This window comes from Microtus oregoni, unplaced genomic scaffold, assembly GCF_018167655.1.
Source record: "Microtus oregoni isolate MIOR12 unplaced genomic scaffold, Mior012 000023F_ref0000262, whole genome shotgun sequence".
NCBI classification, from domain to species: domain Eukaryota; kingdom Metazoa; phylum Chordata; class Mammalia; order Rodentia; family Cricetidae; genus Microtus; species Microtus oregoni.
This window is the reverse complement of record NW_024543082.1, coordinates 14,744,901-14,768,052: the sequence shown is the minus strand read 5'-3', so window position 1 is coordinate 14,768,052 and position 23,152 is coordinate 14,744,901. Positions and strand designations below refer to the sequence as shown.

General features: G+C 37.1%; 1 protein-coding gene across 1 annotated transcript in view; it reads left to right on the top strand.

Moving 5' to 3' along the window:
• Myh15 (myosin heavy chain 15) overlaps positions 1-23,152 on the top strand; it is a 136,448-nt gene that overhangs the window by 40,031 nt on the left and 73,265 nt on the right. Inside the window, exons 15-22 of the mRNA XM_041672701.1 lie at positions 1,180-1,356; positions 2,335-2,464; positions 6,373-6,440; positions 7,331-7,418; positions 9,730-9,847; positions 10,663-10,786; positions 13,809-13,945; positions 21,412-21,667. Coding sequence (XP_041528635.1) covers positions 1,180-1,356; positions 2,335-2,464; positions 6,373-6,440; positions 7,331-7,418; positions 9,730-9,847; positions 10,663-10,786; positions 13,809-13,945; positions 21,412-21,667 — 1,098 coding nt within the window. The remainder of the gene's footprint in view (positions 1-1,179; positions 1,357-2,334; positions 2,465-6,372; positions 6,441-7,330; positions 7,419-9,729; positions 9,848-10,662; positions 10,787-13,808; positions 13,946-21,411; positions 21,668-23,152) is intronic.

Sequence of the window (23,152 nt, the reverse complement as noted above, 5' to 3'; positions counted from 1 at the left end):
TGGATAGGTAAATAATGTTAATATAAAAGAAATATATAAACATCATAAACATCTGAGATTTTTTCCTTGTTTGCCAAGTATGTTCTCCCTGTGCATATGGTTTAGTGGAAGAATCCATTAGAAATTGTTCAGATTGAAAACTTGTCTTACATCCCTTATTTTCTTCATTAGGAAGTTGTGACATAGTTGTACTTTCAGCTACATCACATTTGAAACGACTTCTCAAGGCTCTGACACCATTTCTAGGCAGACTAGGGGCAGCCAACTATGATGGTATGGGCTGAATCTAGCCTGCAGTCTGGTATTACTGAAACATTGCCACTTGTTTTGTTTCCATATGCTTCAGGAAATGAGCAGGTAGCAAACAAGTTGCCAGGACTACTTAGGAAAAAAATCTGCTTAAGGAAATAATAACATATTCTGTCCCATTTCCTTGTATATTCCTAAAGCCCTTTAACATATAAATAAAACATTGTTATCTCATAAATTTCCAATAAGCTGACTCCTACCTTAAACCATTTTCCCTTCAAAAACAAATCAGTTCACATTACTGCATGTTTAATGTCTCCCAAAAGGCTTTTATTACATTCAAAATCCAACCATCTTACCACAGCCGGTAAATTCTTTGGGATCCAGATGCATTTAACTTTGTGATGCCCAACTCCGCCCACCCCCTCCCGCCCCACCTTATGTTCTGGCTGTCTTTGCTTGGATCACACTTGCTTTGGGCAGGATCTTAGTCTCATAAGAGTCTTCTACCTTGGGGTCTCTGCTATCTTCATTTTCCTCTTTCTGTGCCAGAATACTTTAATCAGATGTTTCTGGGTTGTTTTCATATAGGGCAAAGAGGTCCCTGCCACTTCATTCTCAGTCTTTGTACTTCATACAGTTTCTTCAGAGTGCCTATGTGGAACTAAGTTAATTTTTCCAGTTATCTGTTTATTTCCCTGTTACCCCTGCCCCACCTGCCTGTCATTACAGTGTGCAGCTCACTTCTGCCCCTGCCCGTATCAGTATGACAATGCAGGTAATAAATAGTTAACAGGACACATGTGTTCTGTGCAGGGAAGAGCATCTCTTGGAGCATCTAATTTTATGATGAAAGGCCTATATTGATGTGTTACTGGGAATACTCTGTTTCTCGTGTTTTTAGAACTCACTTTCATCCCTCTCCCACAGCCCATGGGCATTCTTTCCATCCTTGAAGAGGAATGTATGGTTTCTAAAGCCACTGACAAGACTTTTGAGACCAAGCTCTTTGATAACCATTTTGGAAAGTCGCCCTACTTCCAGAAACCCGCATCTGCTGAGAAGAAATACGAAGTTCACTTTGAACTCGCTCATTATGCTGGAGGGGTGAGTTAGTCCTAGATTCCCAGGCCCATACTTTCTGGACTCTACATCAAATGGACTTGTCCAAAACCCTCAACTAATATTTCAGTACTGTATATATTAAATGATGAGATGAACAAATACATCTCCGTGCCAGTGGAGAGGTGGTGATATCATTTGGTGCTCATGAAATGAAACATCCACAGGACAGTGGCTTAGGCACAGAGGTCAGAAATCTCACTCAGCCTCAAAACAGGGCTGCTGTGAGAGGTCTGGAGATCACCCATGTTATGGGACACCTCCCCTCGTTTGTCTTTTTTTTTTTAATTATGTAAGTGATTTCAAATCACCTTTTTAAAAGACATGAGGTGGAGTGGTGGTCTCTAAATTTTAGTCAAAATTTTTCTAATGACCCTTATTGCCTCTACTTTGACACATGTCTTTTTTTTCCTTCTTGTAGCCAGTGATTGCAAGAGGGTGGATACATAGCAAATGGATGATAACAATATACCTCAGCTTACAAATGACCTTCCATGTGTCTTCAGATATAATCCTCTTCTTGGTGTCATGGAATATAGTAATAACTACATCTAAAATATTGTTGTGTTTGTTAATTTTCTTCTGAGTATTCAGTATTTGTCAAGAGAATAGATTTTTTTCTACTGCCATCAATGAAAAGGTGTTGATGTGAATTGATTCTAACAGAGATAAAGTCCCATCCCTGTCCTTTTCTCTGTCTTTTCCCTTAAGTTTTTTTTCTCACCCATTACTTCTTTCTCTGTCAATTTTTTTAAATTTTACTTTTCTTTGAAAATGTGAAATTTAAAAATCTCACTGGGCTACAAGATGGCCTTCTGGAATGCTACTTAGTATTGTTACTAAATTAATACTAAATAAAACCACTTGTGGGTTTTTAAAAAAGCGATGCATACATTTCCTTTTTCAGTGTATGAATGTATACCTTTTCTCATTTTGTTACCTGAAACGCATGTCTTTCCAAAGGTCCCTTATAATATCAGTGGTTGGCTTGAAAAGAACAAAGACATACTTAACGAGACAGTGGTGGCTCTCCTTCAGAAGTCCTCCAATAAAATCCTGGCCAGTCTCTTTACAAACTTCTTTTCTGGCAGTGGTAAGTTGGTCTCCATTGAAGTTTTACCTCCCCCTGAGAACTGGCGGATGAGGTGACTTTTACAACAGTCCTTTCTGCTTTCTGTGATAAAAACTTCTGCTTTCTGTGAAGTCCTTCCTGTCGTAGAGGGTTCATGGCCAATTCCTGCTTTTGTTTAGACTTACCTACAAAGAAAAAAACAACAACACAGCTTGATGAAATGTTTGGGGACAATAATAATCCTTAAAAATATATCAAGAGACTTATCTAAGTTTTGCAAATCTTAATTGACTTTATTTGCAATTCTAAATTGGTTGACAATCTGAAACAACAAAACAAAAAAACCGGATTCATATTACACCATGCCACCACACGAGCAAGAGGTGCTCTTCATATCTAGAGACAAGAAAATGATGCATAAAACTGGAAGTTCTTGAGACAACTTTGTTGATTATAGTTCTCATTTATCTTAGGTGGATATGGTTTGAATAGTTGGCTGACTATTTTTGACTAGTGTGGGAGGTCCTTCTGTATATGTGTTGCTTTATTGGTTAATGAATAAAGAATCTGCCTTGGCCTATGATAGGGCAAACTAGAGCTAGGTGTGGAAAACTAAACTGAATGCTATGAGAAAGAAGGTGGAGTCAGAGAGAAGCCATGTAGCCCCACCGGAGAACTTTACTCGGTAAGCCACTGCTTTGTGGTGATACACAGATTAATGGAGATAGGTTAGTTTAGGATATGAGTTAGCCAAAATTATGCTTAAGCTTTTGACCAAGCAGTGACTTAAAGAATATAGTTTCTGAGTGATTATTTTGTGGTCTGGGCAGCCGGAAATGAACAAGTAGCATCTCCCAACAGATTAGGACCTGGCAACTTGCTCAGCGTTGGTTGTAATTAGCCAACCAGAGAAACATTTGAGATCAATTTAAGAAGTCCTAAGGCAGCTTTGGGCCAAAGTTTTTCTATCTGTCATCCATCTATCTATCTATCTGTCTGTCTATCTATCTATCTATCTATCTATCTATCTATCATCTATCTATCTATCTATCTTCTTTTTTGTTGTTGTTAATACAGGTTGAAAAATCACAATATTTCCACTGTGTCTATGAACTTTATTCATTGTGCAAAATGGGAACTGTAGGTAAACATTAAATCTGTCTAGTTCAGATTTCCTCAGCACACATGGGATGGAGTACACCAGCTATTCTTTCAATAGGGTGTGCACTCTCCCTTCCTAACATTCTGTCCTTTCTATTATCATATACCCAGCTTCACATTAATTCCTGGTCTTTCTTAGCTTATTTTAGGTCTCCTGATAACATGGTCAAGAAATAGATGTAGAATTTAGCATTTACTGCATTTTTTTTAGTGCATAACAATATAATTAAGGAGCAAACATAGCATACTCTGGGCCTGTGCAGAGGAAAGAGAAATGAAAGTGATTGTGTTTTGTTTTTGTAATTTGGAGACAATACAGTTGCCTGATTCTACTTTTAGTATTTTTTTTTAAAGACTGTGTCTTGACAGTGACTGATCCCAGACTTCTTACAACTGGCACAAGTACTGTGTCCCCCTTTGGTCTGTGTCTTCTATTGTGCCTGAGTTGGTGAGGCAGTGGCCATATAATTTACACTTCTTTTTTCTTATTTTATTGAGCTATACATTTTTCTTTCCTCCCCTCCTTGCCTCTCCCCTATCCTTCAACTCTCTCCCATGGTCCCCATGCTCCCAATTTACTCAGGAGATCTTGTCTTTTTCTATTTCCGGTATAGATTAGATCCATATATGTCTCTCTTAGGGTCCTCATTGTTGTCTAGGTTCTCGAGGGTTGTGAATTGTAGGCTGCTTTTCTTTGTTTTGCATTAAAAAAACTTAGCAACTTAGGAGTGAGTAGATATGATATTTGTCTTTCTGGTTCTGGGTTACATCACTCAATATGATGTTTTCTAGCTCCTTCCATTTGCCTACAAAATTCAAGATGTCATCATTTTTTTCTGCTGTGTAGTACTCCATTGTGTAAATACACCACATTTTCCTTATCCATTGTTAGGTCGAGGAGCATTAAGTTGTTTACAGGTTCTGGCTATGACAAACAATGCTGATATGCACATAATTGAGCATATGTCCTTGTGGTACAATTGAGCATCCTTTGGGTGTATACCCCAAAGTGGTATTGCTGGGTTTGGAAGAAGGTTCTTTCCTAATTTTCTGAGAAATCACCACACTGACATCCAAAGGGGCTGTTTCAGCTTGCACTCCCACCAGCAATGCAGGAGTGTTCCCTTTACCCCACAACCTCTCCAGCATAAGTTGTCATCAGTGTTTTTGATCTTGGTCATTCTTACAGGTGTAAGATGGAATCTCAGAGTTGTTTTGATTTGTATTTCTTTGATGACTAAGGATGTTGAGCATTTCCTTAAGTGTCTTTCAGCCATTTTAGATTCCTCTGTTGAGAGTTCTCTGTTTAGGTCTGTACTCCATTTTTTATTGGATTATTTGTTTTTTTTGACAATCAATTTCATGAGTTCTTTGTATATTTTGGAGATCAGACCTCTGTGTGATGTGGGGTTGGTGAAGATCTTTTCCCATTTGTAGGCTGCCATTTTGTCTTGTTGACCGTGTCCTTTGATTTACAGAAACTTTTCAGTTTTAGGAGGTCACATTTATTAATTGTTTCTCTTAGTGTCTGTGCTACTTGGGTTATATTTAGGAAGTGGTTTCCTGACCACACATAGGAGAATCAGAGCAGGGATGGCCAGACAGTTGGGAAGGGATTTGGAGTTTCTGTCTTCAAGGTGTACTGTATTCTTAGCACACAGAAGGAAAGAACTATGTTTAAAAAAATTTACTCTAGCACTTCTTATAAATAATTCCTTCTAAAATTCTAACTCATTCTCACATTAAGTAGTCCACAATAGCTATACTTTCTCTTGGCAAACTGATAGATTTTTAGATCAGAGTTATAGCTTAAAAATGAAATGTCAGGTAATTGTATTCCCTATTCAAAGGTGGGGAATTACACATAAATCATGTAATCCACTTAGAGGACTTGAGCCTCCCAAAAGGACATTCATGATTAAATTTCATGACATGTTCTCTATAAAGTTACTATTCAAGTTCATAAAATATGTGTTTTAGTTTTCTGTACTGATATCTATCCTGCAGTTTCCGAATTGCCCATGGCTTTTGTCCTTTCTGCTGTTATACATCTGAGTGAATCGGGACTGCACAGCTGTTTACAGGATATTTGACTTAGTGTAAATTCTTTTACTTCAATAATAAAGAATGGGGAATAGATTTGCTTTTTTCATAAACCTTGAAAGCAAAGCATGTGGGTGTTGCCATAAACAGTCAACACAGGTAAACTAAAAAGATAAACATAAAAAGGCCTATCATATCATACAGGAGTGACTAGTAGTAATATTTCGTTTGCATGTCTCCCAAGATTCTTCATTTGCAATCACTTATAACCTAACTGTGCTTAAACCTAGGCATACACACTCAAGATAATGATATTCAAAATAGACGTTCTGTAACTTCTTCTCTTAAAATAAAACTAAAATTTTTCCATATTTGTTATATTATCTACATAAATTATTTTAAAGCTAGAGTATTCATTTTACTGTATGCATGTTTATTCATAAGTTAATGTTTTTTAATAGACTTTTCTTAATTTCTCTTTTGCCCAAATTTTTCCACAGTGACTAGATAATATTTGCGTGAGTATCTTTATATAGCTTTCTGATTATTTCTTTAGGGAGAAGCACTTTAGGCATTTTTTTGAAGGATGTATGTATTCTCAAAGCTTTTTGGTACATACTGTCATGTTTTAAAACTTGGATAAATTTGTTTTTATCAACATGATGACAACACTGTATATTATGGAAAATGAAATTTTTAAACCATTTTTTCTTTTTCTTTTTAAGCTACACAGTTTGGTGAGAAGGCCCGCAGGAAAGGAGCATCATTCCAATTGATTTCCTCTCTGCATAAAGTAACGTACATTTTAAAATTAATTAATCCTTACTAGTGTGCATGTGTGTGATGTGTGAGCACGCATTTCATAGCAGTCATGGGAAGTCTGAGAGCAGCTTTGTGAGCTCAGTCCCCTTCCACCTTTATGTGGGCCTTGGGTATCAAATTTAGGTAAGTAGGCTTCCAGGGCAAGTATGTTTACACGGAGAGCCACTTCTTCAGCCTTACATAAAGCCACTAACGTGTGGATAAAGCCATCTTGTTATTGTGAATGGCTTTAGAAGTCACTAGTGGTGTCCTGACTAGGTTCCATTTGTCAGCCTGTTCTAGTCCTCTGGCTGGTGTGACTGTTGGCTCATAAAGGCTCCCAGTGGGTAGAGCTGCCCCCAGGCAATAAGAAGCTAAGGCACATCATTGTCCACCTCTCCAGACTTTGGCTCTGTTCTGCTTTTAGAGAGGACCACTGTGGTACACTGAGTGTGTGGAGTCAAACCTGAGGCTGAATTCACACCATTCCCTTTTTTTCTGTTCTCTATCCTGTTCCCTTTATTCTTAAATGTTTTAAATCATCTCAGATTGTGATTCTGTACAATTTGATCTAAAAAAAAGGCTTTAAAGATAGAAAACTGAAGAAATGATAAGCAACCTTTTTCACTCAGCTTCAAAGTTACTGAATTCAAATTCAAAGTAGGTGGAAATGACTCAAAACAGCACCGTGACTGTCAGGTAAGTATTGACTTGCCACAGGAAAGAAAATAATGTGTTTGGTAAGCATGTAAAAATGTTGAATTCATTGTCTCCCTGTTGGTGCTTTTGTTGAATATCAGATTCAGCTGACAGATTTAGACTTTCTAAAGTTCTTTTGCAGCTTGCAAAGTGATTTTGTGTTTATTATGGCTTTTATTTTAGGAAAACATAAATAAATTGATGACAGATTTGAAATCAACAACACCTCATTTTGTGAGATGTATAAATCCAAATATGAACAAAATGCCAGGTAAGAACTAGACGTTTTTACAATTTGCAGTAGGAAATATATCTTAGTTCATTCAGCCTTGTTGAATGTACTTTAAAGAATTATTTGCTCTTTACTCTATAGAAAAGTAGATTTCCATATAGAAAAATGAAAGGAAGTCAAATTCGATGTCTCTGGAACCTTTCCCAGGCTGCTGTGAAATCAGTTTTAGGTGGCCACACAGAAAGACTTCCTAAAGTCGGCTCTAAATGAATTGATCTTTGAATTTTAGGTGAAAACATGGGTGCTTCACTTCTATTTCATTCATTAAAAAGAGAAAATAATCTTAAATAGATTGAATAATCAGTCAGGATGATATTTTGGCACATGAATAATATTTGGTTTACATAATCTAAATTGACCATGAAGATCATTTCAGAAAATGTTAAACATTTTCTCTAGTAATCTTTCCAAAATTAGTATCTTCTCTTTGTATGCCCATTTCCTTAGTTATGTATATCTTGATGGTAGACACTTTTGCAATGAATTAATGACATCAAGAAGCTGATGAGAGGACAATGCTCATTTTCCCATTTTCAAAACTACTTGGCCAAATTTAATTCTCTGGATCCCATTTCTTAGATCACAGTTCAAAAGTTTCAGTCAACTCTTTGGAATATCAGTATCCAAGAGCTTTAGTTCGAGTTGTGCAGACTTACAGGAGCCCATATGACAAGTACTATGTCTTCAGACCATCAAGCATCCTTGGAATTCATACTCTAATTGTGAAGATTATGATCTGTGTGGCTCTGTACTATTTTTTGCTCTTATTAATTTACTGTAATTACGAACCCAATCTTGACAGACTGGGACCTAATTAGGGAGACTGTGATGCCAAGTAATGTTGTTATTAGAATTTTTATAAGGGAGACATTTCAACATTACATGTTTATTTGTGTATATACACACATATATAACTTCATTTTTTCTTATAAATTGAGTTCTTTGTTTTTATTTGTGTGTGTGTGTGTGTCATGTTATTAGGACTAGAATAACACAAGACTTTATGCAAGCTAGTCAAAGATGCTATCTTTGCTACATTCCCAGACCTTGACTAGGATTCTGAATGCATCTAAGTGTCCTGCTTCAGTCTCGCAAAGAACACAATTAGTCACCTCTGACATTTGGAACACTTATCCTATTATAAGATGACTTCAATGGAATCAATGCAAATTTCAGCAAGTTTTCAAAACAAAAGCTTCATGCTTTAAAACAATCTTTAATATGTAATGAAGGGAATGAGTGGATTTCATCTTAAAGTGTCAGAATCTTCTAATCCCTCTTGTTATAAAAGATCTCGTCCTGTACATAGAAGGATTGGAGTATAGACATAGGGTTTAGCTTATGTCTGTGGTTTGCGACATAGTTAGAAACACAGCAAGCCTTTGTGAAAGGAGTGGTCCTTGGCTTTTTCCAGAGTACTTGATGAAGGGCAGATACACTGGCTTCTTGGATGGTTTTTCAAAGGCTTCCACCAGAGATTCCTCCTGACAGCTATAGAAGGGCTGCTTTTGTTGAACAAAGTGGTGACAGAATACTGCACTATAGAATAAATGTAGATATTGACATCAGAATAAGGGAATTGAATTGGTAACAGAATTGGTTCTCCAGCAGCTGTGTTGTAATGGTGTCTTGGAAGGGTTTAGAGTGAAAGGTTTAGAGGTCAGATGCTATATGATGACTTTAAGCAAGGCAGACATCGTTTGAGGTTCAGAAAGTCTGAAGCAGCCTGATGTGCTCCTCTGTGTTGAGTGTTTATGTACATACTGTTTGTTTGCTTGCTGTCCTCCACTCTATAGCAGAAGAGGGAGGAAAGAAGGCCTGAATGTGGGCAAATCCACTCTAGGCATAATGCAGATAGAATTTTGTGGTTGGTCCACCTTCTTTCTTTCTACTACCTTCCCCATTTTGTAGTCTCTCCATCTCCTACTGGAAATGGCAGCCCACTTGAGCCCTCATTAGTTTCTCTAGCTGCTTTCAGTTGGCAAATGTATCTGATGTCAGTCATTTGCACACAGCAAAATACATGATTTTTTTTTTCATTTTCCAGGAGAATGTGCCTACAAAGTCTTATCTACCAGTTTGTTCTACATTAAAAAGGATTCTAGGTAAATCATATCTGTAGAATCCTTTCTAGTAGGACAAGTGAGGCTGGAAGTTAGTGAGCACCTATGAACACATGTGTTTCATACTGAATTCAATCTTTCTTTTACTACCAAGGTGCAACAATAAAGATAGTATCTGCTGTGATGGATGTTTGAGAATGTTGAGTCCTTGTGTCCCTCTCTTTCAGGTGTATTGGACCCTTTCTTGGTTCTCCAGCAGCTACGTAGTAATGGTGTCTTGGAAGGGATTAGAGCATGCCGTGAAGGGTTTCCAAGTCGGATGCTATATGATGATTTTAAGCAAAGGTAGACAAACATTCGAAGTTCAGAAAGTCTGAAGCAGTCTCTTCTGTTTCCTCTGTATTGAGTGTTTATGCATGTACTATTTATTTGCTTGGTGTACTCCATTCCATAAATTGATATGTTTTTGTGGTGATGAGACACATGCTGAGAGAGCTCCATATTATTTGTTCTTAAATTCAATAGCTATGTAGTGCCCTTAAGTCTCCATCAGTGGATATTAGACCAACATACAGAAGAAACATATATGGAAGAAAGTTGGAAAGCCTGGAGTACATCTCTGAAATCTGTGTGCTTCATGGTAGCTGTCACCCAATGAAGCTGTTGCATTTTTAGCAACAGTGAAAAAAGGATTCCGTAATGTGTAGGTGGTAGGAGGCAGGGGAGGCATCTTTGCTTTCCACGTCCTGAATTTGAAAAGTGAAAATTATAGTTTATCAAGACAATTCAAGAAAAATGTGAAAGAGCACCTGTCTAGGAACTGAAAGGCACATGTCTACAGTTCATCATCAGAGTGAAAAGCTTTGGCAAAGTCAAGTCAACCTCTCAGTTTCTCTGTCCACATACTAGAACTACTCACATGTTCCCCCTTTTCCTCCTCTGTCCCGATTTTCCCAGTAAAATTAACTTGATAATTATAACACTGTAGAGAATATAATCTGACCCATTGGACCAATTGCTGATAGCATCTTCACTGTTGCTGCCAGGAGTTGTGTTAAGAGTCGAGCAGATCGAAAGGGAAGCTAGAGGTCTGCTCTAGCTTTCCCTTCAGAGTACTCTTTGTTTGTGTCATATGATCCTCTGGTTCCATTTCAAAATAGGTACTGCATTCTAAACCCACGGATATTTTCAAAGAGTGAGTTTTTGAGCGGCAGGAAAGCAGCTGAAGAAATACTTGGCTTCTTGGCGATAGAGCATTCCCAGTACCAGTGTGGAGTCACCAAGGTAACCCAGAAACGTCAATGCATTTGGGAGGGAAGTGGGAGCGAAAAGCATAAAATTTAAAATATTGGTAAATGCTTAATTGTTAAATAAGTTTTTCAGTTCTTGTGACCGGAAATATTACAGATAGAGGCCAGTTCATCACGGAGACTTGAATTCTGCTTGAGAAAGAAAGTCCATTGTTACTTAAACAAGTCTAGATTCTATTTACATCATTTATTTCAGTATTGAGGGTTAAATCTAGGGCCGTGCACAGTCTAGTCAAACACTTCCTTTTTGAATTACACTCCATCTTGCATTTAAATTTTTATAGCTAATTGCCTAACAAAATTCAGGCCAGTATGTAAAATTCTGAATTGACCTTTCTGTGCTAGAAAACAGAGTAAGAGAATGTGAACCAGGCTCCCAGAGATAACTGCTTGCACACGTGAAATGCTTTATGAAGTGTGCTGAATTGCAAAATAATTATTACTTGAATAATTTAGTAATTTAAATTTCAATTAGAAACCACAACCAATTTTCTTAAATATGATTAAATTCTACTTTACCCAAGAAACCCACATATTCCTGGAAATTTCTGGTTACTAGGCTTGATATTTTCTGGTAGTTTTCCTTAATGACATCCATGTGAGGCCGACATTTTGAAAGAGAGTGTGAAAAAACAGGGTGAAGATCTGTCTGTCTACTTTCTGTATATCCATCCTTCCTGAGCTTGCCTCATTATTCTTCAACCTCAGTCTTTTGAGTTGCTAGGATTATAAGTGTCTGCAACCAGCCTAACCTTGCAATATAGTTTTATGAATGTTTCTTTATTTTCAGTATTTAGAAATTAATGTTTAGCATTTGTGTTTTTCCCCCTTATATTTCATTGTTTTTGCCATATGCCACTCATCAGGACTCAAGCTCATGTGAGCTAGTGAGAATCCCAAGTCATATATATTAAGGAGGCTTTTGCTTGTGAATGGGAAAATGAAAGTGCGAGGGACTCATGACAAGACTGGGCGTATTTTGAGCAGAGATACACCTTCACAGTTGCTCAAGGTGCCTTTAAGAATGGCCACATGCATTCCTTGATGAAAGTTGCATCTTAGGCAGCTTATCACCTCACCTTGGTTCTTATTGATTATTCTTGGGAAATGCCAAGTTTCTCATATGTAGAGCAAAATTATCTTCTAGTGCGTGGGTCAGTAAACTAAGATGCAACAACCATATGGTGGTGTGGGAGGTCCTTCTGCATATGTGTTGCTTTTATTGGTTAATGAGTAAAGCAGCTGCTTTCGGCTAATGGCTTAACAGAGTTTAGCCAGGCTGGAAGAGATATATAGGGAGAGAGTTGGCGGAATCAGGAGAGGCCATGTGGCCCCACCAGAGACAGACACCAGATGTTGGACGGAACTTTACCCAGTAAGCCACAGCCATGTGGCGATACACAGATAAATGGAGATGGATTAGTTCAGGATATAAGAGATAGCTAAAAAAAAAAAAAATACTGGCTTCGTGGGAGCCTAGGCAGTTTGGATGCTCACCTTACTAGACCTGGATGGAGGTGGGTGGTCCTTGGATTTCCCACAGGGCAGGGAACCCTGATTGCTCTTTGGGCTGATGAGGGAAGGGAATTTGATTGGGGGTGGGGGAGGGGAATGGGGGGCGGTGGTGGGGAAGAGACAGAAATCTTTAATAAATAAATAAATAAAAACTTAAGCTCTTGGCCAAGCAGTGATTCAAATGATATAATTTCTGAGTGATTATTTCAGGTCTGGGCAGCTGGGAATGAATGAGTGGGCTTCACCTACAACATGGGTATTTAAAAATTACTTCCAGTGTCCTGTTATTTCTCTTCCACCTATTCCCAGGGTCCCTTTATGCTTTCATGGTTTCTGTGGTTACTCCATGTTGTAAATTCACATCTGAGACTATGGAGGCAGGAATCACAGATAAGAGAGGATATTCAGCTTTTGTCTTTCTGATCTGGGTTACCTCACTCAATATAGTCTTTACTAGCTCCACCCATTTAGCTACAAATTTCATGATTTCATTTATTTTGTGATAGCAGAATAGTATTCCATTGTGTATAGGTACCACACTTTCACTGTTTCCTCATTGGTTGAAGGAAATTACTATTCCATTCCTGGGAATAGCATTGTCAATGGACATGTTAACAAGGACGAGATAATTTTATGGGTTCCACTTCTACCCAAAGAACCACATGCAGCTAATGATTGCCAGAAGGGGAATTAGCCTCTCTTAGGGATGAGCACCCTTATTGGTTGTCCAATGTAGATTGAGGTGTACTTTGAAACAACATATACACAAATAAGAAAAATGGACTCAGGAAGTTGTGTTTATATATATTTGTGTGTCTGTGCATGCATGTGGCACACACGTAAATACACACACACACACAGAAAGAAGAGGGAGATAGAGATAGATGCCCCCCACAGAGAGTATAACAAAAGAAAAATATGCTATTGACTTGGATAGGAAATGTGGCAAGGATTCAAAGGATGGAAGCTGGAAGGAAAGGGAGAAGTGTTTTCATTTTACTTCTATTAAAAACATATTGAAAATAAAATGAAACCTTAGGCAGCTAGCTAAAGTCATTTTATATTTAAAAAATTATTTAGAAAAGCAAACAAATATTCAACACAACCATTTATGACCCACCATACCCAAAATGTTTCTGACCTTATCCTTTACAGAGATAGCTGTGAACCCTGCCAAGTCCTTTGCAATGCTGTGTATCTGTAAAGCTTAGATCATGTTCCTTAAACAATATTATTAATCAAGGGGGAATAGAGAACAAATGATTAGGCTGCCAATATGTCCAATATAAAATGTCTTTTATAACCTTTAGATTTATAAAGTTAACTTCCCTAGGATGTAAATTTTACACAATGAATAAAACCTGTACAAAGACGTAGGATTGATAAAGTTGTCCCATGGATGCTTCAGTTGTGCATGGCATCATTCAGATGCTACTGGATTTATCTGATGTGTGAAAACTGTACCTGGCTTACTTCCTTAGGTGTTTTTTAAACTTAGCATTCTGGATCAGTTGGAAGAAAGGAGAGATGAAAAGATATCTAAACTCTTCACCTTATTTCAAGCCAGAGCACGGGGAAAGCTGATGCGTATTTCATTCCAGAAGATTCTAGAAGAAAGGTACTAATTCTCTATGGTACTCTCCCACCTCGAGAGCAATTCATATCTTGACCAATGTGATTTTATTTCATTGCCCCACAATAGACTGTGGAATAGAGACTAGCTTCCTTAGTCTTGAGTCTTGACAATTTCTTAATATCTGCATAGAGAAAAGGCAGTATAAAGGGCCTTCCTGTTTCTTCTCATCTTCTCTTTGGGAAGAATTACAATTTAGAATTATGATATTGAAAGGTGATGTGTTTGGCCATTGTGGCAGTAGCACACCTGAAAAGATTGACACACACCTAAATAAGACTTGAACAATGGCATCGTTGACAGACATGTTGACACGGAAAAGGGGAAGTCTTCGGAGGTCCCACCCTACTTAAAGACCTACAGGCAACAAATTAAGGGGGGGGGGGGAAGGTAGCCTTTCCCAGAGATAATCACTCTAATTGGATATCCAATACAAAGTAGTCAGCTCTGAAGTCCTACATATACAAATGGATGCAGCAGGCTTCATTTATATATTTATGCGTATGTATATGTAAAACCAAAGAAAAAGAGATATTCAGCTTGAGAGAGAGAGAGAATGAGGGAGGATATGAGAGTGGTTGGAGGGAGGAAAAAGAAGGTGAGAAATGATGCCATTATATTTTAATTTAAAAATTTGTTTAAAAAAGATTGTCAACACATATCCTAAAGCTAACTTTGAAGAGGTATAGTCATATCGTGTGGGTGTGCATGCATGCATGCATGTGTGCTCTGGCCACTGTTTCTTCCTCTGGCTGAACAACTGTGGGTCCTAATGACTTACAATTATACCTCCCTTATTTTCTTATTACATTTCAGGTAAGTTCAATACAAACATTTATAACTACATTTGGACAACTTGTTATTTTTTTCTAAAGTTTTAGTTGAACCATGGAAAGCAAACGAATAAAATCCTTTTTGTTTGTTTGTTTTTGATTTTATGTTTTCAATAAAGGGTTTCTCTGTATAGCTTTGGAGCCTGTCCTGGAACTTGTTCTATAGACCAGGTTGTTCTCGAGCATAGAGAGATCTGCAGTGCTGAAATTATCACCACCTGGTGCTAATAAAATATTTAAATAAGCAGACCAGGAACAAGAAATTTTGTATTGGTAATATTTTTTCTTGGCATAGTTTAACTTCTAGAGGAAAGCCCACAAGGTTTGGTATAAGTTCCTTGAGTGACATTTTGTTAATTCTGTTTGTCCAAAAAATGATCAAGACCACGAAAAAAAAAAGAGAAATTTTAACTCTTGAGGATCTTTTGTGAGTCTTTTATAGCAATCAGTGTAGCACAGGAGATTTGTTAGTAAAAGACATGTCTTCTGGGTTTTGTTTGTTTGTTTCTGTTATTTTTGTTTGAGAGAGGGTGCTATTAGCCCAGGCTGACCTTGAACTTCCAATGATCTGTCTCTACATCTTGAGAATGCTGGGCTCTCAGATGTGTACTACCACCCCTGGTTCCAGTTATACATACTTATGTAAAGCTGTTACTTTTTTTCATATTTACTTCCTTTATTTCTAAAATGAGGCCATTAAAATCTATTTTCTAAATCATTTATCAAATGTTACTGTAAATTATATAAACATCATAAAATGTAGATACTAATATAGTGAATTCTCATGACACCATAATCAAGGAATATTAATTCTTAACATTTTTATATAATTGCTGACAATTTAAAAATTATTAACTAGCACCACTGAAGTCCTTTGTACTTTTCCCTTGATACAAATCTAATTTTCTCCAGATCCTGAATTGGTGTTAATTATTTTTGTCACGTGTGTAAATGTGTAAATAATATAAAAATATGTTCTCATCCTTTACTAGATATACAGATCTCTTTTTGTTGTTTTTGTTTGTTTATTTTGTCTTGTTTTTTTTGAGAGAAGCTTTCTCTATATAGCCCTCAGCTGTCCATCCTGGAACTTGCTCTGTGGACCAGGCTGGCCTCAAAACCAGGGATTTACCCGCCTCTGTCACACAAATGCTGGAATTAAAGGTGTGCACTGTCGGGATCCAGCCTCAACAAGTTTGTGCATTCTAGGGTAGGTGTGTGTGGATTAGAAATGTTAAAGAGAGTAGACAGAGATACAAAAGAAATACAGACACATAGGATAGTACCAGGAGGGTAACTCAGTGAATACTGAATACTGAATCTACCTGCATTTATTTTCCATGTGTTTATATACCCTAAACAAAAGGGGCAGGACGAGGGCAAAAGATTGCTTTAATACGACACAAAGGACAACCAGAACCATTACCTGCTTTAATACCGAAAATATCAAGTCACTATTTTCTGAGTTAATCATTTGATGTTTTGGGCAGGATATGCAGTGAATATACCTTATACCAAGTATCCTGTAGGCAGCCACTCCCTATGTCAAACCTCTGGTTTTAGAATAGTGGGGGAACCCTCATAGGACCAAACTATGCCCATTGAATGTGGGTGACAGTTGTGTGACTTGGGCAGTCTGTGGGGCCGCTGGCAGTGGGACCAGGACTTATCCCTAGTGCTTGAACTGTTGTTTTGGAGCTCATTCTTTTTGGAAGGATGCCTTGCTCAGTCTAGGTATGGTGGGGACGACTTGGTCCTCCCTCAAAGGGATGTGTCAGATTTTGTTGACTGCCCTTGGAAGGTCTTATCTGTTCTGAGGAGTGGATGGGGGAGAGTGGGAGGAGGAAAGGGAGTAGGAACTGGGATAAATATGTAAAATGAGAAAAGATTGTTTAAAAAATAAATTTAACAAAAATAAAAAATGAAGGAGCAGGAATATGCTTGAATTCTCTGACCTTTGGTCAGGGTGAAGCAGATCCACCTCTATGGGCCATCTTAATGTCCAAAACACCAAGTGACCACACCCTAAGTCAGGATTTCTTGTTTGTAGCCATACCTGTTGTCAACAACTTTGAAAGAGTAAAAATAAGCACAAAGTCTCGACCTTTAGTTAAGGTGGAACAGGAATCACATCTGTGGGCTCCCATAGTGCACCACTATGCCTGTCTTAATAAAGGTTTTTCTCTGTCTAGTCTTAGGTGATATATATGTGTCCTTAAATGTTTGATGGTTTTTCATGCTTACTTCATGTGAATAATATTCTTTATGACGTTTAAAAATCTTTTTTTAAAATATATCAGTATTGATGAGTATAGGGCTAGATCACTGAGTTTAATTGTTGTACAGTAGCCCATTGCTTAAATATTACACCACGTATTTCTTTTCCCCATAAACTAAATTTTTGCTATTTAAAATATCACTGTTCCAATATGTTATAGTTTTCTAGTGACATTTTAATGATATTTCCCTCATTCTTTTTTTTAACTTTTTTTTATTGAGAAAAGGAGAAAAAAAAAACGTTTCCTCCTCCTCCCAGCCTCCCATTTCCCTCCCCCTCCTCCCACCCTTCTCCCCCTTCCTCCCACCCTTCTCCCCTTCCCCCCACTCCTCTCCCCTTCCCTCTCCAGTCCAAAGAGCCGTCAGGGTTCCCTGCCCTGTGGTAAGTCCTAGGTCCTCATTCTTATATGTAAGAGTTTCTTGAAGATGAATTAACTCCAAATGTTCCATTCTCTGATAAGTTAGTGTCAAAGCACAGGCATGGGTGGTTCCTCAGAATTTTATGCTGCACACAATTTTAACTTTGCAGGATATTGTTTTCTGATTTACTACTCACCCGTGGTCCATGAGATTCCTCTTGTTGAATACTTTCATGAAAATGTGGTACTTTAGATTTTGATATATTTCTGACATTGGCAAAAGCTATCATTTCCATTTAAAGGATGATACTTTTTGTAGTCTAAAGTTTTTGATGTATTCTTTAGAGAGTATTCCCACTCCTTCCATTTTCTTTTTTAAAGCTTTTATTTAAAATAATGAACCTATTAATTTTTTTATTTGTATCAATATATAATATTTCTAAATTAACCTATAAATGCATTAAATAGTAGATCTTTGAAACACAGAACCTACTTTTATTGATATTGATGCATTTTTGTAATAATATTACAATGAGTTTTTTAAAAATAAATTGACTGGTCTAAAATTTCATTTAATTTCTGCTGTATAGTTTTAGACAAATATCATTTTAACCCTGTAAAAGAATTATTGACTGTTTTCTCATTGCATACATGAAATATTTTACTCCAATTATCTAGCCAATGACTCTTTGTGGTACATTTCCCTATATAATAGCCTGAATTTGATATTTTTTGATGGATTTCATAAATTTAATGTGTCTAGACAAATTATATTTTTCTTCTGGAGTCAAATTATTTACTAAATATGTATAATTTAATATTACAAATTATTTGTTTACATTACGTATTACTTAATTGTAAATGTTAAGCATTTACTATGTCTACAAGTTTACTCATAGAAAATAATCCTTATTAATTCCTAGGCCATTATACCTAGTATTGTTTATTTTGCTTTCTTTCTTTTATGTTATGTGCATATTTATTTAGTGTATGAGCTGGATAATTTTTATTACATTTTTCCCCCTCAACTTTATTAATTTGTTATCTCATTTTTGTTTTTTCAATTTGTTTTTGGCTTATTCTTTACCTTTTCCCAGTGTTTTTGAAGTTTAATTGACAAAATTATGTTTATGGTATACAATCTGAGTTTTCATATATATGAATGTTGTGTAATGATTGCTGCAATCAGGGTAATTACTTTATCACCTTATATAGATATATTTTGTGTGTGTTGAGAGCATTTAAGATAAACTATATTTAACGAGGTATGGTGCTGCATGCCTGTAATTCAACACTTGGGAAATGGTGGCAAAAGGATTAGGAATTCAAAACTGTCTAGATTACAATATATACTGTATGTATTATATATAACATATATATACATAGAGTACATATACACACTTATATATAAATATATATCCATATATACACACATACATATATTCTCAGAAGTCGGCACATTTCTTACTTTTCTTATTGTTGTGATTAAATATCTGAGAAAAAAATCAGTTTAATGAAGGAAAGGGTCTGTTTGGGCTTGTTTTTTAAAGAGGTTTAACTGAGGAGAGAAGATTCAGCATGAATGGTACCACAGGTACCAAAGCCCTAGACCCTCTTTTTCCTGCCTACAAAGACATCACCACCCACCCACCCAGCTCACACTTCTGCTTCCGCCTTCCATTGCTATGGACTATAAATACCCAATCAAAAATGATGCTGCAATAGTTTTTAAATTTACAAGCATGAATTTTTCTCCATGTATTTGGCTCTTCTTCATTTCCTTTCATTAATTTTTTTCTTTATACAGATATTTTTTACCTCCAGGTCTTATTTATTGTGAGGTAATTTATTTTATTATGCAATTATAAATAGGATTATTTTTATTTTTCTCTTTTCTGTGATTCATTAACTGTGTAACTGTGCTGGTTGCACTTGTTTAAACTCTCATTATATATACGGTGGGAATAACCTCAAATTTAGTCTTAATTAAGGTCTGTATTCCAAAGACACTTTTCAGACCGTGGTTTCTACACTTTTGAAGATAAACCACTCTGTCAGAGGCTACATTCATTTATCGTGGAAGTAGAATTAAATTCTTAAATATTTCTGTCAGTTCTATTGGGTGCATTGTTAGATATGATGTAATTTTGGGGGCTAAAATATGGTTATTGCCTTTTGTCCCTATTTTGATGTCAAAGCCTTTGATACTAGATAATAAGAATCTAAGTTCGCCCTGCAAACTGTAGTTATACAGAGCAGAAACTCTTTGCTTCTAGGACCTTCTGTAAGCTTGAGTTTAAAGAAAGTTTGCAAACATCTGGATGTACAAGTTTACAACCTTCTCATGTATTTCCAGTCTGCATGACTCTGCTGTTCTCTTCCCACCCCTGTGTTACTGAACAGTTATGAGCGTACCTTCTTTAGTTGAGTTTTCTTGCTCCTTCAAGCTTCCTGGATCTGAGTGTTCTTCACTTAGTGGCATGTCATAGATTTCTTGAGCTTTATTCATTCTTTTTAATTGTTTTAAAGAAATATAAAATGGTCTTACTTCAAAAGACCTACCTTCAACTTTACAAGGCTTTCCTTATCTTTAGCTTAGTGTGTAGCTGAAGCTAATCAGTTTTAATTTTGGTTTTACTGAAAAATTTCTCTGGTTCCAAGACTTATTTTTAGTGACATCTTTCTTTTTATGGAAATTGTCATTCAGATCAAAATTTATTTTCTTTCTAAGAGAGAGAAAAAGTATGAAGTTGATTGGCATGGTTCTGGGAGAAGTTGAGGGAGGGGCAATGATATGATAAAATGTGTGAAAAAGTTAAATTAATTTTAAAACCTAATTTATGATTTGTTAGTAGTACTGGTTTGAACTTGGGCTGGTCTTTTGCGTGTTGTCACGGTCTCTCTAAGTTCATATGTACATCAGTTCTGTTGTGTATGGATAAAGCTGTTTTCTTGGAGTCCTCCACCACCTCTGGCTCTTAACAATATTTCAGCCTCCTCTTGTGTATAGATCCCCGAGGCTTAAGGGGAGGGGCTTGATAAAGACATTGCACTTAGGACTCTCTTACCTTATGCACATTGCTGAATTGTGGGTCTCTATTGTGGGTCTTCTGTCCACTGCAAGAAGTTTCTCTGATGAGGGTTAAATGGGCAGGGGATCCAAGGGTAGGGTGGAGGGGAAATGGGAGGGACAAATAGCAACAAAGGCTAATAAAAAGTCATATGGAAACCCCCAAAGAATTATTTTCTTAACCTTACTAAATGCTCTTTTATCTCACTGACTTTTCCTGGAATAACTATTTTTATTTCCTCTTAAAAAAAAGAATTTAATAGAGTCCCTTCATATTGCATTTCTGGCCATGTCACAAATTTTCCATATGTATGACATGTGTCAAGCTACTTGGGCTAATTAAGTTATAAAGAGGAAAGATTTATTTTAGCACACAGTTCCAGATGCTTCAGTCCATAATAGGCTTTGTTGTCTCGGATCATGAATCTAGGTAAGTACATGATAAGTAGCCTACTATAAAAAATGCTGTTCTCACATGGAAAGAGAGAAGATGCAGGAGTTACTGTTTAGTAGCATACTCCAGCTACCTAACTTTGTTGATTATGTGTCTAGTAATAAATAGAGTTCTTCTAGCCTATCACATTTTTGGTTTATAAATGTCCATAGTAGTCTTTTATAACCCTTTATGATTCTTTGGAATCTTTTGTGGTGGTCTTATTTATAATTGTATTGCCATTATTTTTCATGGGATTTCTTGTTTGTTTTTTTGAGACAGGGTTTCTCTGTAGCTTTGGAGCTTGTCCCGGAACTAGCTCTTGTAGCCCAGGCTGGCCTTGAACTCACAGAGATTCGCTTGCCTCACCTCTGCCTCCTGAGTGCTGGGATTAAAGGAATGCGCCACCTGCCCAGCTTCTTCTTCCTGTTTTTATTAGTATGCCTTAATGTCTTTCTCCTTTTTCACTCATATTTTAGGGATGCTCTTGTTTTAATTCAAGAGAACATAAGAGCTTTTATGGCTGTGAAGAACTGGCCCTGGATGAGGCTCTTCTTCAAGATCAAGCCTCTTGCTAATTCTGTGGGAGGTGGAGAGGAGATAGCTGGACTGAAGGAGGAATGTGCACAACTACAGAAAGCTTTGGAGAATTTGGAATCTCAGAGGGAGGAACTGAAAACAAAGCAAGTCTCCCTTGTTCAAGAAAAGAATGATCTACTTGTAAAGCTGAAGGCTGTGAGTGCTCCTGCCACCTGTTCTCTATAGCTAGCTTTAAATTTGACCTGTTCCAAAGACATTGCTGACTGGAGTAAGAGAAGCATGCACTAGCTTTTTAAAAATACTGTACATTTTATTAAGCTGAGACTGTGGAAACATGTAAAGAGAAACCTTGCATCAAAATGAAGTAATTTCATTGGCAGGATGTCTTAGAAGAAGGCGTAAGCCTGAGCTGGAGAGACACTCAGTAGATAAAGCACTTGCTTTGGCAACTGTGGGTTTACAGACCCACAACCCATGAAAAAGCCTGGCAAGTGGAATAACCCCAGCATTCAGAACACTAAGATGGGAAATCTCTGGGGCACACAGACTAGTTAGCTTAGTGGATCCTTGATCTCTGGGTTCAACTGAGAGACCCTGCCTAAACTGATAAAATGGAGATCCATCCAGGAAGACACATGCTATCAACGGACCTCCACACACATGTGCATACATGTTCATGAATACATGGGTGTCTATTCCACACACATGTACATGAAAGACAAGAAGAAGGATGAGGTGGAAAAGAAAAAAAAGAGAAATTACTACTGGGTGTTCAATGTATAATATCATCAGACTCTCACAGACAGGAACTGAAATACTGTATAATATTATAATAAAAACTGTATAATATCATCATAAGCTATTATGGGGCCAGGAAGGTGTAGATCTATTGTTTTGAGACAAAGTGTTACTCTATAGCCCATGTTGGCCTGTAATTTACTATGTGATACAAGCTGAACTTGAACTCATGGAAGTCCTCTTATGTCGATCTCCCGAGTCCAGGGATTACAGATGTGAGCCACCACACCTGAGTGAAGCTCTGGATCTTAACTGACTACGACTCAGTAGCAAGCCAGCAGATGGGATTTAAGTAGGTCTCGCATAAGACTGACAGATCTTCAAAGCTTTCTTTCTGTAGGAACATCTCACAGTTTCTCAATTTTGTCTTCCTGCTTCCTCTCCTATAGTCCAAGTCCATTCTAATTAGTGAAATTTTTTAAAAGATCCTTTCTCAACCTTGGTATTGTAGCAAACACAGCTGTGAAGAGTGAATTAACAAAAGATGAGATGACAAAGAGACCTTACTCTCAGATGTTTTGACTAAGTAGAGGATATGTGAATCTAAAGAGCCTGCATCTATGACCTTGCTTGTGCCAGGGCTAAGCACCACTATTTTAAAGGAGCCGTGCTACTTCCCTGCTAAAGCTCCTTCAGTCCCTGTAGCATGCACATTTTATATTCTAAAATCCCACGCCATGCCATCAGTCTTCATTTCCTTTCTGATGCCCATATATCATTTCCAATTCCCTCTCAGATTCTTTCTCTATAGTCCCCTAAATTGTCATGACCTCAAATACCCGTAAGGGCAGGGATGCAATTTTATCTTTATTAAACTCCTTAGAAAGCACAGTGCTAGGTTGGATAATGCTGGGTTCAAATACAATTATTTGTAGTTGGCTT